Raw genomic sequence first — 16179 nt, forward strand, 5'->3', positions numbered from 1 at the left:
ACACTCCCAGCAATGAATGAATGCCCACCTCAGGCTTGGATTTTTTTTTAATCATTTAGAGGTCTTTGTTCTGTTTCACTTTTGATTTTATATTTCCATTGCCTAATAGAGTGTCTGTTATATGGCAGACAATAAATGCATGTTGACTGCAGCACCTGGATTTTAACCAATAAATAAAATGAAACCATTTCTCCAAGTCTAATATCATTTGATTTTCTTAGTTTAGAAAATTTTATTTAATTAATTAAGAATATTTTTCCATGATTCCATGATTTATGTTCTTTCCCTCCTCTTCCCCCAAAAGCCCTCCTGTAGCCGACATGAAATTCCACAGGGTTTTACATGTGTCATTGATCCAGACTCATTTCCATACTGTTGATGTTTGCACTAGGGTGATCATTTAGAGTCTACATCCCCAATCATATCTCCATTGAACCATTTGACCACGCAGTTGTTTTTCTTCTACGTTTCTACTCCCACAGTTCTTCCTCTGGATGTGGATAGCATTCTTTCTCATAAGTCCCTAAGAATTATCCTGGATCATTGCATTGTTATTAGTAGAGAAGTCCATTACGTTCGATTATACCACAATGTATCAGTCTCTGTGTACAATGTTCTCCTGGTTCTGCTCCTCTCGCTCTGCATCACTTCCTGGAGGTTGTTCCAGTCTCCATGGAACTTCTCCACTTTATTATTCCTTTTAGCACAATAGTATTCCATCACCAACATATACCACAATTTGTTCAGCCATTCCCCAATTGAAGGGCATCCCCTCGTTTTCCAATTTTTTGCCACCACAAAGAGCGTAGCTATAATCTAATATCATTTATTAACAGGAGCATGTGATCTATAAACTTGGAACAGAAAGCTGACGGTTTTATACTGCAGTGTACTTTTCTTCTGATTGACCTGACAGGTGGATATTTTAATGAGGAAGTGGGCTTAGATCTCTGCTTCCCTAGAGCTAGGCTCCCTTTCTAGCACTTAAGAGATAGCATTTTATTTTTGGATAAACTAAGAGTTGGCCTCCCTTCCTAGGTAAATGCCTTAGGGAGGGAGGACCAAGATGGGATCTGGAAGTAATTACCATACCTTCAGAGGCTGGAGTTTGGAGAAATGAATGGATTCACACAGAAATATTGGCCATCAATAATATAGTCCAACATTAATTTTGCTCATTGGCCAAGTAGTAGATTAATGATTTTTTTTAATGGAATTTGGATAAAGGAAGCCCCAAAGCTACACCTTGCCATATTTTGTTTTACATTTTTAACTTAAGGTACTCCACACCAGAGAAGTTTATATGGATACTCAATATGTATATTTTTATTGATTTGTTATCTTGTGCTCATTTTATAGTGGCTAGTTTGTAAACAGAGACTGAACTATTAGAAAATCTGACTCTTTTTTTCTTTCTTTGCAGGTTATATGGTGGTATGAATTATCGTCGACTAGGGGGTGGTGTAGGTGTGATTAAAATGACACATTGTGAGTCTCATATATGGTAAGCGTCTGTGAGGAAGCCCCGTGGTTCTCATTCACATATATGCCTATGTGTCTAGTGGAAAGACTCAATGACTTTGGAACTGTGTGAGGTTCTTGAAAACAGATCAAATTTTATTCTTTTGCCGGTGCCTCAATATGGAAATAGAAATCCAGTGACTTTTCTGAAAGAGCAGCTGTTGGAAACTACATTGGCTGGACTCTTCCCAACATGTTGAAGCTTCGCTTATGTTTTAATTTTTTAAATATCTATATGCTTTTTGAGCAAAAAACCTTCAGAGCACTCCAGTAAGCAGACCCCAGAACCAAAAGGTGTGTTGGGAGTCTGGCAAAGGGAACAAGTTGCCTCTTCCAAGATGAAATGAAATGGTTTCCCACATAGATGAAACTCTAGTGTGGAGTAGGCAAAAGTGGCAAGTGATACTGAAAACATTGCTTTTTGCCTTATTTACAGAAAACTTCAGAAAAAAAAGTGCTTGACTTACAAGATGCCATCTTTGCACAAAAGTTTTTGACAATATGCAGAAGATTTTTTTTTATTTGTTGCATAGTTTTATTTGTACTTATCACCAAAAAGTGAGGGGCGGGGAGGGATTTAAACATCAAAACCCATATTTGTTATTTTAAAATGATTGACCTTGAAAAATGCTCATTTGTGGGGTAAGACTGCATATAACCTAGTTTCTGGGTATTCCAGTTCCAAAACTGTATGGCAGATCAGCTCCTAAGGATTACCAGTTACAAAAAAGTTATCCAAAATACGTTAAGTAGTCAGCCTTTCTGATCTAAAGCTCCACATGACTTAAAAGTCTTTTAGAAAAAAATAAAAAGCAGAACTCTTATCTCATTTTTAAACACTAGAAGTAAAAAAGGAATGCTAAGTCAATAAAAGAAGTCTAGTCTCAAATGCTGCAGTTTTCTTCAGTGACAATTTGATTCTTGTTTTCCTATGTGAACGTGTTCATTGACTGCTTTTATTACAGTCTTTTTAAAACAATGTTCCTCCTAGGTTTTTCTGCTAGAACTAGAGCTCTGCTCAGTGCCTCTAAAAAGCCAGTAAGGGACCCTCCCATACTGCCTGGAGAACCCCGCAGAATCATCTGCAACTCTGCAAGAGTTCTTGCTCAAAAGCATTGCAGACCGAAGCAACTTTGCTTTCTGTTTCCTTATCGCTACCATGGACCAGCAGGGAGAGTTGGTGTCTCCCCATCAGTGAACACTATTATGCGAGTCCTTACACTTGGTGCGCAGGCCTGGAGAGGCTGAGGCCTGCCTGCAAAGAGACGGGATTCTGCAGTTCATGTATCAGAATACATGTTAGTGAGCAAAAACCATTTGAGGCTTCGGACTAACAATATCTTGTTTGTTGTGTAAAGCTACACTCCGTTGTCTTCATCCTCACTGGTGAAGAGCTAAGCATGTAAGGTTACTGAGAAGGAAGAACAATGATGAAAAATCCTCCGATCTTCTGGGGTTTTTCCTTGTTTCCTTATTCATGTGCTTGATCCAAAAGTCTTGGAAAAAGACTTCCATGATGACAACAAAAGTGAATGACCATCCCTTTTTCCCTCAACAAAAATGGTTGGCAATTCTTGTGTTTACATTCGAAAATCATTTGCACCTTTACAAGAAAAAAAGTATTTGGTAAACAGTTGTTTACATGTATCATTTATGCTTTTTCTAGCATGAGTAACTTGTTACAAAAAAATAGTGTTTACCTTAATAAATTTCTTTAATGCTGTTTAGTGTTTGTTCTTTTTTTTGGTTTAATGAACACTACAACTGTCCAATGACTACTTGATTATTTATTTTACAGAACCAAATAAATATTTAATGAACATAAAGCCCTTACAGTTTGAATATGAATAATTTAACTTTAAAGAAATCATAAAGATGCCAGCCAAAATTAGGAAGCTTATTCCTATGGTTTAACATAGGTGTAGATCTAACATTAATATCTTCCCATGTCGAAGTTCAGAAAAGGATTATAACTTGAAAGCTTGTTGGGAGCCAGATACCACAACAGCATGCATGCGCCCCTTGTTTTCATTAAACTATAGAGTGTTGATTAACAGGAAATATTTTCCCATGACTTCAAACTGAAGGGCTTTTCCTTCTAGGATGCATCATGTATTCACTCACAGCATCTGGTAGCAAAAGACCCAGGACTGCCCGGCCCTCTTGATACCACACCTAGTAAGAGGAGAGGCCTGAGGTCCCCAGGTTGTTAAATGTTGGGGCTCCCCAGGCCGAGGAGAGATTCCCCCAGTTTCAGGGAGAAACACGTCACAGGATCCAGAACCAGGAAAGTGCCACAAAGCTTTCAGAGCAATGAACCGGCTCCAGCTAATGTGTCAGACTAAGTCACCAAGTCTTCCGCCCAGCCTGGCCATAGATTTTGTCTGTGGACGTGCATTTTCTTTCTTTTTTAATTATGGTGGTGGTTCGTTTTGAAATTTGTTTTAGCCATCATTCCACAAAACAGTGGGTACCGTGTATGTGTGTAAAACATGTCCCAAAGCCAGCCTGGTTTTTTGTGTATGTTTATTCCCAGGTATAACAGGAAACTGGCAAAGAGGCAAAGTTGCCTCTTTAAAAAGATGAAATGTAGGGGCAGCCAGATGACTTCATGATTGAGAGCCAGGCCTAGAGACGGGAGGTCCTGGGTTCAAATGTGTTCCTAGCTGGGTGACCCTGGGCAAGTCACTTGCCCCATTGCCTAGCCCTTATTGCCCTTCTGCCTTAGAACCGATACACAGTATTGATTCTAAGAAGGAAGGTGAGGGTTGTTTTAAGATGAAATGTGGTACTGTGTATCCGCCTGTAATCTACTTGTTCATAATGACATTCTCTCAACCACAACCATGTTACTGGGGGAGGGGGGGGAGGACGTGACCTCCCTGCCTCTTGCTGCCCCCACAAAGTTTGCCTAAAGCTTACTTAAAGGTTGTGAAATGGCCGTGGTCAGCTGTGATGCTAAGAAGGCCGTGGATGGAGGGAAAGAGGGGGAACTTGTTAAAGGTCTGTTTGACCAAGAGGAAAAAGTGGGAGAGAAGTGGAGGAAGCTTGAAAATTATGGGGTGGGAGAGGCAGAAGAAAGGTGGGAGCACCTCCACTGCAGGAACGGCCCGGGAGAGCCCCTGTCGCAGCTGCTGGGATGTGGCCCGACCCCAGACAACTCCGTGTTGCAGAAGGGTTTTCAGAATGGCTTCGGCCCAACACCTGAGTCTGGAAGGTAGGAATTCACCCAAATGTGGAAGAAGAGGGTGTCGCTAGATCAGATTTTGACTCCTGGCTAAGACTCGAGAAGCCCCCCCCACCCCCCCACCCCCCGGAAAAGAGGGATAACAACAGCCCCTCCCTCGGGAGTCCCTGGGAGGATCCCGTCAGCCGGCCCATGTAGGTAAGGCGCCTCTCCATCCTCTCTACAAGTGCTCTATAAATGCCAGCAATTACTATGAAATCAAATCTTTGGCAAACTCTTAGATGCTCTGCCCTGCGGTTCCCCTTCCATTTTTTTTTTAACCCTTACCTTCTGTCTTGGAGTCAGTACTGTGTATTGGCTGCAAGGCAGAAGAGTGGCAAGGGCTAGGCAATGGGGGTCAAGTGACTTGCCCAGGGTCACACAGCTGGGAAGTGTCTGAGGCCAGATTTGAACCCAGGACCTCCCATCTCTAGGCCTGGCTCTCAATCCACTGAGCTACCCAGCTGCCCCCCCCCTTCCATTTTTTTTTCAGTCCTTTTTTGCACCTCAGAAAATAGGCAGCTCTCCCTTTTCTGTCCAGAAGTCAGACAGCATTTAAAGCTGGGCTGGGTCCTTCTCCCGAGATCTGCCCGGAAGGATTGCAAAGGCTCTTTGAATTTGGATGTGAAAAAAATCCCATCTTCCTTTTCCGTGCTGGGTACTTCTTGTGTTTTATTCCTATCAAATTTTATATGATTTAATTTTAAATTGTCATTCCCTTAAAAACATGATGATGGGTCTGTCCACTTCCGTCACCAAAGTGCCAAAGAAGCCTGTGACACGCATGCTTCACTTCCCTTTGCACAAAGCTTGTATTCAGAGCATCTCATTGTAGTCATTCAAAGGAATTTGTAGCTGTTTAAAGTTGCGTGTGTTTGGGCGTCCTGACACGACTTCCTGTGAAGCCTAATGAAGAGCACGGAGGTGTGTGACCCTGAGCAAGTCACTTGACCCCCATGGCCCTTACCGCTCTTCTGCCTTGGAACCAGTACATAGTATTGATTCCAAGACGAAAGGTGAAGGCTTTTATATTAAAATAAATAAAAGTGATATAGAAGAAAACTAATGCCCTGTTTGCTTATTGAGAATTAATAGTATTGATTCTTAGAAGGTGAGGCTTAAAAAATAAAATGTGTTAACCAGCGTGCTGAGGGAGCTGCTGAGTTTTCAAATGCCAGGACGACTTAGGGTGCATTTGCCTACCTCTTTGCCTTAGGTTTTAATATGGCTGAGTGTAAAGTCTTAGAGAATTTAATGGATGATGGACAAAAACGTCTAGTCTTTTAAAAGCAGCAAGTAAACATTCCCATGAAAAGGAATCAGGAAAGGCACCATGCTGTGGTGGAAGTGCTGGGCTTGAGATCAAGAGACCCAAATCGAATCGTCCCCCCTTCATTTATAACTCTAGGATTGAGTGACTTGACTTGGCATTTTCTTTCCTGTGAAATGGACAGAATCTCCATCTCTCAGCAATAGCTCTCTGTAGGACCTTCTTCACAGGGTGGATTGAAAAGAACAACTGAGAGATGCCAACCTTGGGCGCTGCCTTCCATCCCTGACCCCATTTGGGGTTTTCTTGGCAAAGTAGTTGGCCATTTCCTTCTCCAGCTCATTTTGCAGAGGAGAAAACTGAGGCAATCGGGGTTATGTGACTTGCCCAGGGTCAGAGCTAGGAAGTGTCAGGCTGGATTTGAACTCAGAAGTTGAGTTTTCCTGACTTCAAGCCTGGTAGTCTCCGCTGCACCACCTCACGTCCAGTCTAAACATTAGATGCAGTTACTTCCTCCATCAGATGGCAACAGCAGACAGGTGCGGATTATATACACAAACCCTGTGTCATGTTGCCTGAGATAGGATACTTACACCAAAAAAGTATAACCAGTGAGAAGATTAAAGTGAAGCTCTTCAGACAAATGTTCTCCCCCAACACAGAAGATTATGATGGTCTCTGGAAGTGCTTAGTCTCCTTTTTTCATTTATCCAACCGTTCTGCTGGCTGAATTCCAGTTCTTCCTCCTTCAAATTGTTAGGATCAATTATCTTGAGTCTGATTTGGGGGCAAGAATGTCCATTTATGGATGATATCCTTTTATTGGTTAGGCCAACACAACGGATAAAGTGCCCTATAGGTCGAGGACCCTCTCCATGGGCCAGACACCCTAAATCTTGGTCCAGCAACTCAGTAAATAGAATTTTAGAAGCTCATTATTCAGCCCCTTCCTAGACTACCCCAAGACTTCTTTCATTGGCCAAAAATGGACTCTCTACCCCTCCCCATCCTTCCCCTGGTCAAGGGAACATTTTCACAGGAAAAGAATCCTGGTCTCCTTCATTTATTAACCAAATTTTCAATGAAAAGGGACTTAGGAGGACAAAGAAAATGCAAAAAGAAATAGACTAGAAAAGATCTCTGACCCAGATCCCAGACCCAGGAATACACAGTCATTCTCCCTACTCTACAGGAACTACTCCAGGGCCCTGAGGGAAGATTTTAATACAGAAGAGGACAAAAATGATTCTCACAAAATGAAGAACCCTTTCTGTGAGAACAGTTCAAAAACAAAGACAAAAGATATTTTAAAGAAAGTGGTTTTATTAAGACAAATAATTAAAATATAATTTGCAGATTCGAAAGATTTGACATGGGGGGGGGGGGAGGGATATTTTAATGCTGATGAAGTTAAAATTCCATTCCGGGCACACTTCTTGGATACACCTTCCAGACTTAAAAAAGAAAAAAAAAACAAGTTCTTTGAACTTCAGCACGGAAGTAATGACTTTTTATGCCATCAGCATGTTTTCTAGTTTGGAAAGTAAAGCACACACATGAGCTAGATCTTCTGGACTTCAGGTTTAGGAGACAAGGAGTCCCAACAGCCTCCAAGGAGCCAAGCCCCGGTCCAGCTCCAAGCTCTCCCCTCTACGCAGGCCTGAGGATCCAGGTGGGGCTCACAACCCCCTCTGCCTTTTCATCCTACACATTTCTTACCCTCGTGGTTTCTCAAATCCCCATTCAGGACCCAGGGGAGAGACAGCAGGACCCTCGGCCCCAACTGACAAACTCAGAGCCCTGACAAGTCGCTCTGGTTCTGCTGACGGATGGACGCGATCACGCTCCCTCCCCAGATTCCGTGACTATCTTCAGGACCCGCAAGGCATTCAGTTATTTGGGGTGAAGGTCCCACGAAGGCTGGATGGCCATTCATTGGGCGTGTACAGGCGCAGGGGAACCAGGGCCCCCCTTATCTGCCAATCCGACAGACATTTTGAGCAAGCTCCACTTCGAGTCACGTTCAGTCAATCCTTAACTCTCTTTTTGATTGAATATCTTTAACTCCTTTAGCTTTTCCTGAGAGAATCTATTTTCTTTCCATGCTCCTCTAGGCCCTATGAAGCTTCCCCATGTTCGTTTTAAAATGCAGACACCAAAGTTTCACGTTTCTGACTAGCGCACAATTCATACTCTCAGTAGACCCCCATTTTAGATTTGCTTTAAGGGCATCCTTTAGCTGATTCCTCCATCCATCCCCACCCCCACCAGCCCTTCCGACCTCCTACTCCTACCTCCCTGCAGCTTCCTGACAGCCCTCCACGCCGGTGGGTCTCCCACCTACTCTCTTTTAAACTCCTCCACGGAGGAACTTTTCTCTGGCGTTACCGCGGCCGGCTCATGAGTGTTTGCTGAGCCGAATGGAGCCCGTTGGGTAGGGTTTTTGCACTTCAACAACAAGGGGACTCTTGACCGGGGCCCAAGAAATTCCAGGCAACAAAGGGCCGATTTAAGGTTCATGGAAATCCGGTGGCCATTTAACATTCAAATTCAGCCCACGCGCCATCCTGGTACCGGGCTGTAGACAAAGCCATCCGGGATGCTAAGTGGATCTTCCCCTCCAGAGGCCGGTCTGTTACTCTGTTTAGTAGAGCACCGCGGATAGCGGACAGGGACCGAAGGACCCTGGGCTAACGGTGGGCCTCACCTTACCCATCTGCCCAGCTCTTGCCACTCTTCTGTCACAGGACTGAGAGTAAGACAGGTCAGAGCACTAAACAAAGGAAAGAAACAATGACACCTGGAGGCCAATTCTAGGTACCTCTGAGTTGTTCTTTATAGGGATTTTGCCCATAATCTTTACCTTCTTTGCTCAATCTAGAACCTAACCTGTACACAAGATATGGCTCCATGTTCCCCCCTAAAGCCTATATTAAATCACAAGAATGGACATTAATTTCCATAACCTTTACCTGGACCCAAGTTGCTTTATTTTTTTAACACTTCCCTTCCTTTTTGGAACCAATACTGTAGATTGGTTCCAAGGCTGAAGAGTGGTAACTAGCAATGGGAGTTGAGTGACTTGGCCAGGGTCATACAGTTAGGAAGTGTCTGAGGTCAAAGTTGAACCCAGAACATCCCCATCTCTAGGCCTGGCTCTCCACTAAAGAATCTAGGGGCTCCCCTGAGCTTCATTTTTTAAAAAATGTCACATAGACAGGGTTTGCCAAAAGTCTTGGAGCAGTTTTAAGCTACTGAAGACCCCATGTTTAAAGTAGGGATTTAGTTCGTTTTCTTGAAATAGATTTCTTCAGTTAGTCAACAAGCGCTTCCTATGTGCCAAGCACTGTACTAAAAACTGGGGATCCGCGGCCCCCTCTCCCCAAAAGCTCACAGTTGCAGCCACAGGGGGAGGTGATAAGAAAGTCACTTATAAACTGAGCATAATCCCCAGAGGGGAGACCCCAAGACTAAGGGCTGGGAAATGCTTATTGCAGAAGGTAGGACTTGAGCTGAGACTTGAAGGAAGCCAGGAAGAAGAGTTCCAGGGACGAGGAGCAGCCAGCCAAAGGGCCAAGATCAGGAAGGGCTGAATCTTGAAGAGGAAGACTTTATTTTGTAATTTATCCAAGTCAAGCCAAGAAGCATTTATATGAATTACCTTTGGGGTGGGCAATAGCTTTGATACAGCACTCTAAGGTCTGCAAAGTGCTTTGCAAACATCTCAGTAGACCCTCACAGCCCCCTTTTATAGATAGGAGCAAAGGTTAAATGACTTGCAGTCACATACGTAGTAAGTGTGGAAGGTGGGATTTCTCTACCCACTAAGGCAAAGAGAGAGTCTTCCCTTAAGGAGAGAATCGACGTGCCAACAACTGAGCAAACCAGAACCGGTCCATCTTCGACATTTGGCTCGTTGCCTTTCCTGACTTCAAGAATTCCCATGATTTTATCAGGAACTTCATTTTTGTTTTTGTATTGGCAACTGCACACGTTCCCTGCCACACAGGACAGAGAAACAAATAATAGTTTGTAGAGTGGCTGCTTTCCTACTGAGTGCTTCCCGGGTCTGCTTTCCTGACCTGGTAAAGAGCTCCCCATGCATCTGTGCACATTTTCATCGTTCCTCTAAAACTCCAGTTTGGTGTCTCAATTATGCCACCAAAGCACAGTGCATGTCCTCTTGAGCATTAAGGCCAAGTATGCAAAGTCAGTGATCCAGCATTAAGAAAACACAGATGTAAGATAAATGACTGACGGCTGCAAGTTTGGTGGTCCTGCAGTATGGTGCCCTCACACAGCCATCTGACACAATGGGAAGCTACGGTTCAGGTTTTTAAAGTTTTCGTTTTTTAAATTGTATTTGCTATACAGTAGTAACCTACTGTAGAATTTATGTGTTAAGAAAAGTAAATATTATGTAAAATAATTTTTTTAAAATTGATATTGGCATAAGGTCACAGAATTTGAGACAGTGACTAGTGAGGAAAAATGTTTTTGTCATTACTAGTTTTATTTCATGTACATTTTATGGATCATTTCATGGATACAGTGTTAGGAAGAGTGCCCATTAACAGAGTTAACATTTTATTATAGGGAATTATACGTAGAAGAGTGTATTTTCAGCAATCGCTGATGAAAGATTACAGTTTTGGGGGGGGGTCCTCAGAACCCTAATCCCTATTTCCAACGGGTTTAATGCATCAACATTTGCACTTTTTACTTCCTCGATATTTTCTAGGAACCTCCCTCCTGCAAAACTTGAGAATTGATTACATATGCAGAATAAACAGGAAATCATCTCAGGGAGAAGGCACCAACATCAGGAAGCCCCGAAAAGATTTTTTGCAATAGGTAAGATTTTAGCTGAGACTAGAAGGAAGTCAGGAGGTAGACAATGAAGGAGAATGTTCTGGACTAGGGCTGGTCAGCCAATCTGAGAATCATCTGCATAAAGATGATTACTGAATCCATGGGAGCTGATGAGATGAGTCTTTAATGCTTTATCAAGGGCTCTTCTATGTACCGGGCATCCTACTAAGTGCTGGGGATACAAACAGGTGATAGAGATATAAAGACAAAAATATGACAATCCCTGCCCTCAAAGAACTTAAATCCTTCCACTAGTACATTGATTCATTGGCCACTGGGCAGATTTCACGTTTAGAGTACCTACAGTCAATAGTTATTAGCACCCTCTTCCCTACTTTTTTCTGCTACTCTGCTACGTCATTATGAAAGTTGAAGCGGGGATGCACAGAACTGAGGACTATTTATTATGTTTCTTTGTTTTATAGGTTTGCCATGATCAAAGCAATCATCACAGAATGGTCAAATTTTATGGGATCATAAGAAGTCTTTCCCCAGGTTGGTCCTCAGACAACACAATACAATACTCAAAAGTTCATTTCCAGCACGTGAAGCTTACCAGACTTTGTGCTCTGCTGGCGGAGCCCTTTGGAACCTACCACCAAAATGAAATAGCAGATCTTTGTGAAACAGAAGTAATTATAGCTAATAAATCTGGACTATAATTTAAAGAGTCTTCGATGAATCCAAGTATTTTTAAAACCTCCAGTTCACTATTATAACTTGTATTTTTAAATTGTTTTCATTTTCAATTTCTCTCTGTTCTTATCCCTCACCTAAGATAAAAGAAGATAAGACAAGCAAAACTCATCACAAATATGTATAGCCATACAAAACAAATTCCCATATTAGCCATATCCAAAAAAATAAAACATGCTTTAATTTATGTTCTGAACTTCTCTGATTTTTAAAAGAAAAATCTAAAAAATCGTTTGTCAACTGACCTAAAATATATTATAACTGACATTGTGGACCATATCACAGGCAATTTTTCTTGAGAAATTAAATATTTGCTCTGATGCCAACAAGAAAATTAGCTGGAGAATTTGTACATAGGCTACTATAATCCCAGTTTATAAAACTTTTTTTAAAAAGATAGTAAATATCTTATTCCATGTGATTAGAAGTTATAATCTTTCATCTTTAACCTAAATGTTATGCTAAAAGTAACAAAATAAGTTTTAAACTTTTAGAGAGTGGGGGGAGAGGGGGGAAGAGGTGTTAAGACCCTACTCTTTCAGGTTAGAACAGTTCTTTGGCCATAAAAGAATCTAAATAAATACTAACTGAGGGAACTAGACTTAGAGATCTGCTTGTGCTGATGCTGGCTCCTTAGCAAAAAGACCTGACTCGATTTACAATGCCTTGCTTGGGCACAACCTACTTTTTAGTGGGCTCTTATAGGAGACACTTCACTCTGGATCCAATTACCCTCACTGGAAGATAGCATAGTGCTCGCATGCCAAATGGCTACTATCTGTCACTAGCAAAATTTGGAAAGAAGTATTATAAACATCAAACGTTAGAAATCCCTAAAAAGAAAGCTTAAAAAAGAGCCCAAATACTCAATAGTAAGCAGAGTTTTAAAAAAAGAGAGAGAAAGTTATTTTATTTCCTGGGCATTTGCTTCTGTGTTTATCGGAATTCTTTTCAGTCCAGTAAATTTTTAAGTGACTGTATCAGAGGCTCAAGTAACTTTGAAATCCAAAAGTCTAACGGGGGTTTCCTGTTCTGAAGCACTTTTCTGGGGAGCCTGGGGAGGCGAGGAGATGAGACCATCAAGAATACTTCTAGGACTTCCTCAGTGTGGGGACTTTGTTAGTTTTCCAGGGATGCTGGGCCAATAAATTTCATCATTCTGCAGCCGTTCCTAATTTAGTTAGGCTGGTTCCAAGCAAGAGCCATACAATCTGCCAAAGGGGTCTACTCTGTCAAAAGAAGACCTACAAAGCCTTTTCAGCTTAGTAAGATGCACCAGAACTGGCTCTCCCCTGGCATAGCCTTGGAGATCACAACCACACCACAATAAGACCTCAGAGTATGGCTTTAAGAGTTTAAGTGCCAAAATGAGTGGTATAAAAGAAGCAGCTATTTCATCAGAGAGTACATCTTCTGAAAGACCTCAGTTCTAGTCTCAGATCCATACTGACTGAAGCTCACCTAGAAAATGAGAATCCCAGGCTCTGCCCTGCCTATGTCAGGGAGATGTTGTGAAGATCAAATGGGAATATGTGAAAAAGGAATCTAAAGCCCTATGCAATGTAATATTATGGTAATTTATAAAATGGAGAGAGAATCGGGACCCCAAGAAGTCTTCAAAAGCATCCTGACTTGAGCTGAACCTTAAAGAAGAGGCAGAATACATTCTGAACAAAGGCAGCCTTGAACAAAGGAAGGGAGAAGAGATCAAGTGAAATGAGAATTTTTTACTTTCTCTTAACCTAAAACAATTTTTTCTCATGATTTTTTTTGTTCTAATGGAAGACAAATTGGCTGCTTAATTTTAACCCCAATTAATTCACTCAAGCAACATTAAATGCTTATTTGGAAGGTACTATACCAAGAAGATATAAAGTGAAAAAATAGATGGCAATTTAGGATGTCAAGGAATTTATAAGCCTAAATGAGACAGACACTAAACAATTAAAGTACAAGTTAGAAAATAATTCATACATTTCCTTACAACAATCCCATGAGAGGAGCCATGTGTAAATATCCAGCTAAAGAAGGCAAGCCCTAAGGCCTGGGTATTGTCCTTTACCAAGCAAGGCTGGCCTTTATCTTTTTTGTTAAAGACCAGCATTTTGCCATTCACCCCTTTCTAATCTTCAGGAGTTAATCCTGTCAAGGTTCTAGTATTAAGATAATCTTGTGTAGTATATTTCACAAACACCCTGTAAGAAATCAAGGTTTTTCTTTCATAGGATCAGACACATTCAAAGGAACAACAATTCTTTAACCAGACAGAGCCTCTCTACTAATAAATAAAAAGTTCTTCTCCTAGAAAGCTTTTGAGGCTCAGAAAGAAAAGTAGATCATGCTCAATGATATTAAGCTCTAGTCTCCTCTGTAAAATGAGAAGCTTGATTAAGTGATCTCTAAGATCTCTTCCAGGTCCAGAGATATAAAGAGGTACTACAAAAAAAAGAAACTCGGATTTGTAGTCAGAGTACAAGTTTTAATCCTACACTAAAAATTACATCATTTCATGAGCCTAGGTTGGCACTAAATGATGTTCTCTAAATAGCATATAAATGCTGTTGTACTAGAAAGAAAGCTTACCTTCCTATTTTCTACAAAGAATAAGATTTGGAGCTAGAAGGCCCTCCAAGATGATCAAGGGAAAATGGCAGGAAGTAAGTCTTTATTTAGGGGCTACTCTGTCCCAGGCACTGTGCTAAGCACTTTAATGGATAGTATCTTAGTTGACTTAGTCCAATCTCTTTATTTTATGGATGAGGAAACTGAGGCTCATAGAAGAAAAGCAACTTACTCTAGCTCATGCAGGCATATAAATAACAAAACCAGAATTTGAAAAAAAAAAAACAATCTTCTGACTCTGAATTGAATGTACCCATGGCATCTCTCTCTCCATTTAAACAATGATCACAGAAACCCTTAAAGGAAATCTACAAGAGATCTATCATTTTAAAATTAAACACTTTACATCATATTAAAATATGCATATTTAATTCCACAGTGCAAAATAGTCCATGTCATACAAAACAGAAGCAAATTAGCAGCTAAAGTTTGCACATTAATCCAGCCTTTCTTGCTTTTCCTTTGCAAATGTTGCACTCCAGGAAAATGAATTTTAAAATCTAGGTGAAAGTTTTGAAATGAGCAAAACTAAGTAGTGAGACTAAGATGCTAACTGGACTGAGGCTTTAATATGTAATTAGATAGATTTGCTTTAATGTCCCAAACCAATTTTAAGAGTATGTCACATGAAATTCAAAAGGGTGATGTAAAACAAAAACCAGCAATCTCCAGGGTACTGGAACCTGGCACCAAGTCACCTAGTCCGACAAACCAGCACCTGCCTGTAACTGCCACTGCTATGTTCTCCATTTCTCTGGCTCCTTGTTAGACATCCCCCCTGGGACCACTTCTTGGGCACCGTGACGGATGTGAAAAGCTATGGCTACTTCAGGCAAGAGCACAGCTCACACATCTGGCCCATTTCAGCCAGACAGCTTACTGGTAAAAATGGCATATAATTAATCCACAAGGTATGGTCCACATAAAGTCACTCAATTTGAAAAATTGCCAGTTCTGTCAGAAATGCCAATACTCCAATCAGATATTTGCTACAAAGAATCTGCAAGAAAAAGAAATGTTTGAGGTTAAACTTTATTCAAAAAAAGGGCAAAAAAGCAGTCTATTTAAATTAAAATTATAATACCAACTTTATAACACACTAATTGCTAGAATGCTGTTATCACTAAATAAACCAGAATGAAACATTACTTCTTATACTTGTACTATACTTATACTTATTCTTATACTCCTGCAACACATTCCATTTTATATAAATGACCACTCCAAAATTGATGGCTACTCTGTGTTCATTTTCAAAGTTCTACATCTGTATCCTTATTCAAGTTCTATTACCATGTGCACAAATCGTTTCTGCTTTGTCATAATAAAAATTCGTATGTAAAAACATGTTACCAATATCTAATTGAGAATTAACAAGTTCTTGTATTTCTTTGCAACAGAACCTATAATTCTAAAGTTTAAAAAAAAGACATAAAACTTTCTCTTCAATAGTAAAACATCCTATCATAAAATGCAGCTCAATTGATACAAATTATCTCAATGGGTTTAATTTCAAAGAAGTAAACTATCATTACATAATATAATATATAACTATCATAATCAAGAATAATGAAATATAAGCTAATATAGAACATTTTCAAGTTTGCAAAAATTACTTAAAGCACCAATTTATCTTTTGTATACTTATAAAAAGATCATGACATGACTTCAGAAAAGACTAGACTGATAAATGAAAGCTTTTAAAAGACTAAGATGTTTAACTTTGATAAAAAATAATTAAGGCAAAAAAAGATTTCCTTTCAAGAATCTTAACATATACAAACTTCCTAGTAAGGTAGAAAAATATTGGCATAGTAATGTTATAAGTCTAGCTAGCTGGAAAAAAGTAAACTCATTTACAATTAAACTCCAGTGACTGATTGCCTGGAGCAGATGTACAACAAACATACCAAAGTATTGTGAACGGAAATTCTTGGGTCTCTTTGTCTGAGTTTGCCTCTCCTTGCCTAGT

General features: G+C 40.5%; 2 protein-coding genes and 1 long non-coding RNA gene across 4 annotated transcripts in view; 2 read left to right on the top strand and 1 right to left on the bottom strand.

The window, feature by feature from the left end:
• KLHL20 (kelch like family member 20) overlaps positions 1-3244 on the top strand; it is an 81988-nt gene extending 78744 nt beyond the window's left edge. The window contains exon 12 of the mRNA XM_007480796.3: positions 1424-3244. Within this exon, the coding sequence (XP_007480858.2) occupies positions 1424-1508 (85 nt within the window). The 3' untranslated portion in view covers positions 1509-3244. The remainder of the gene's footprint in view (positions 1-1423) is intronic.
• Positions 3245-7777: 4533 nt separating this feature from the next.
• LOC103097549 (uncharacterized) lies at positions 7778-11557 on the top strand. 2 transcript variants are annotated; one of them, XR_008916110.1, is made up of 3 exons: positions 7778-8834; positions 10759-10871; positions 11315-11557. It is a non-coding gene; the product is annotated as an uncharacterized LOC103097549 (long non-coding RNA). The 2 variants fall into 2 exon arrangements; XR_001627704.2 differs by having other exon boundaries at positions 7789-8781.
• Positions 10512-16179, bottom strand: part of CENPL (centromere protein L) — a 37353-nt gene continuing 31685 nt past the window's right edge. Inside the window, exon 5 of the mRNA XM_001373266.5 lies at positions 10512-15207. Coding sequence (XP_001373303.3) covers positions 15136-15207 — 72 coding nt within the window. The 3' untranslated portion in view covers positions 10512-15135. The remainder of the gene's footprint in view (positions 15208-16179) is intronic.

The sequence above is a fragment of the Monodelphis domestica genome, chromosome 2 (genome assembly GCF_027887165.1).
Source record: "Monodelphis domestica isolate mMonDom1 chromosome 2, mMonDom1.pri, whole genome shotgun sequence".
Taxonomy (NCBI): domain Eukaryota; kingdom Metazoa; phylum Chordata; class Mammalia; order Didelphimorphia; family Didelphidae; genus Monodelphis; species Monodelphis domestica.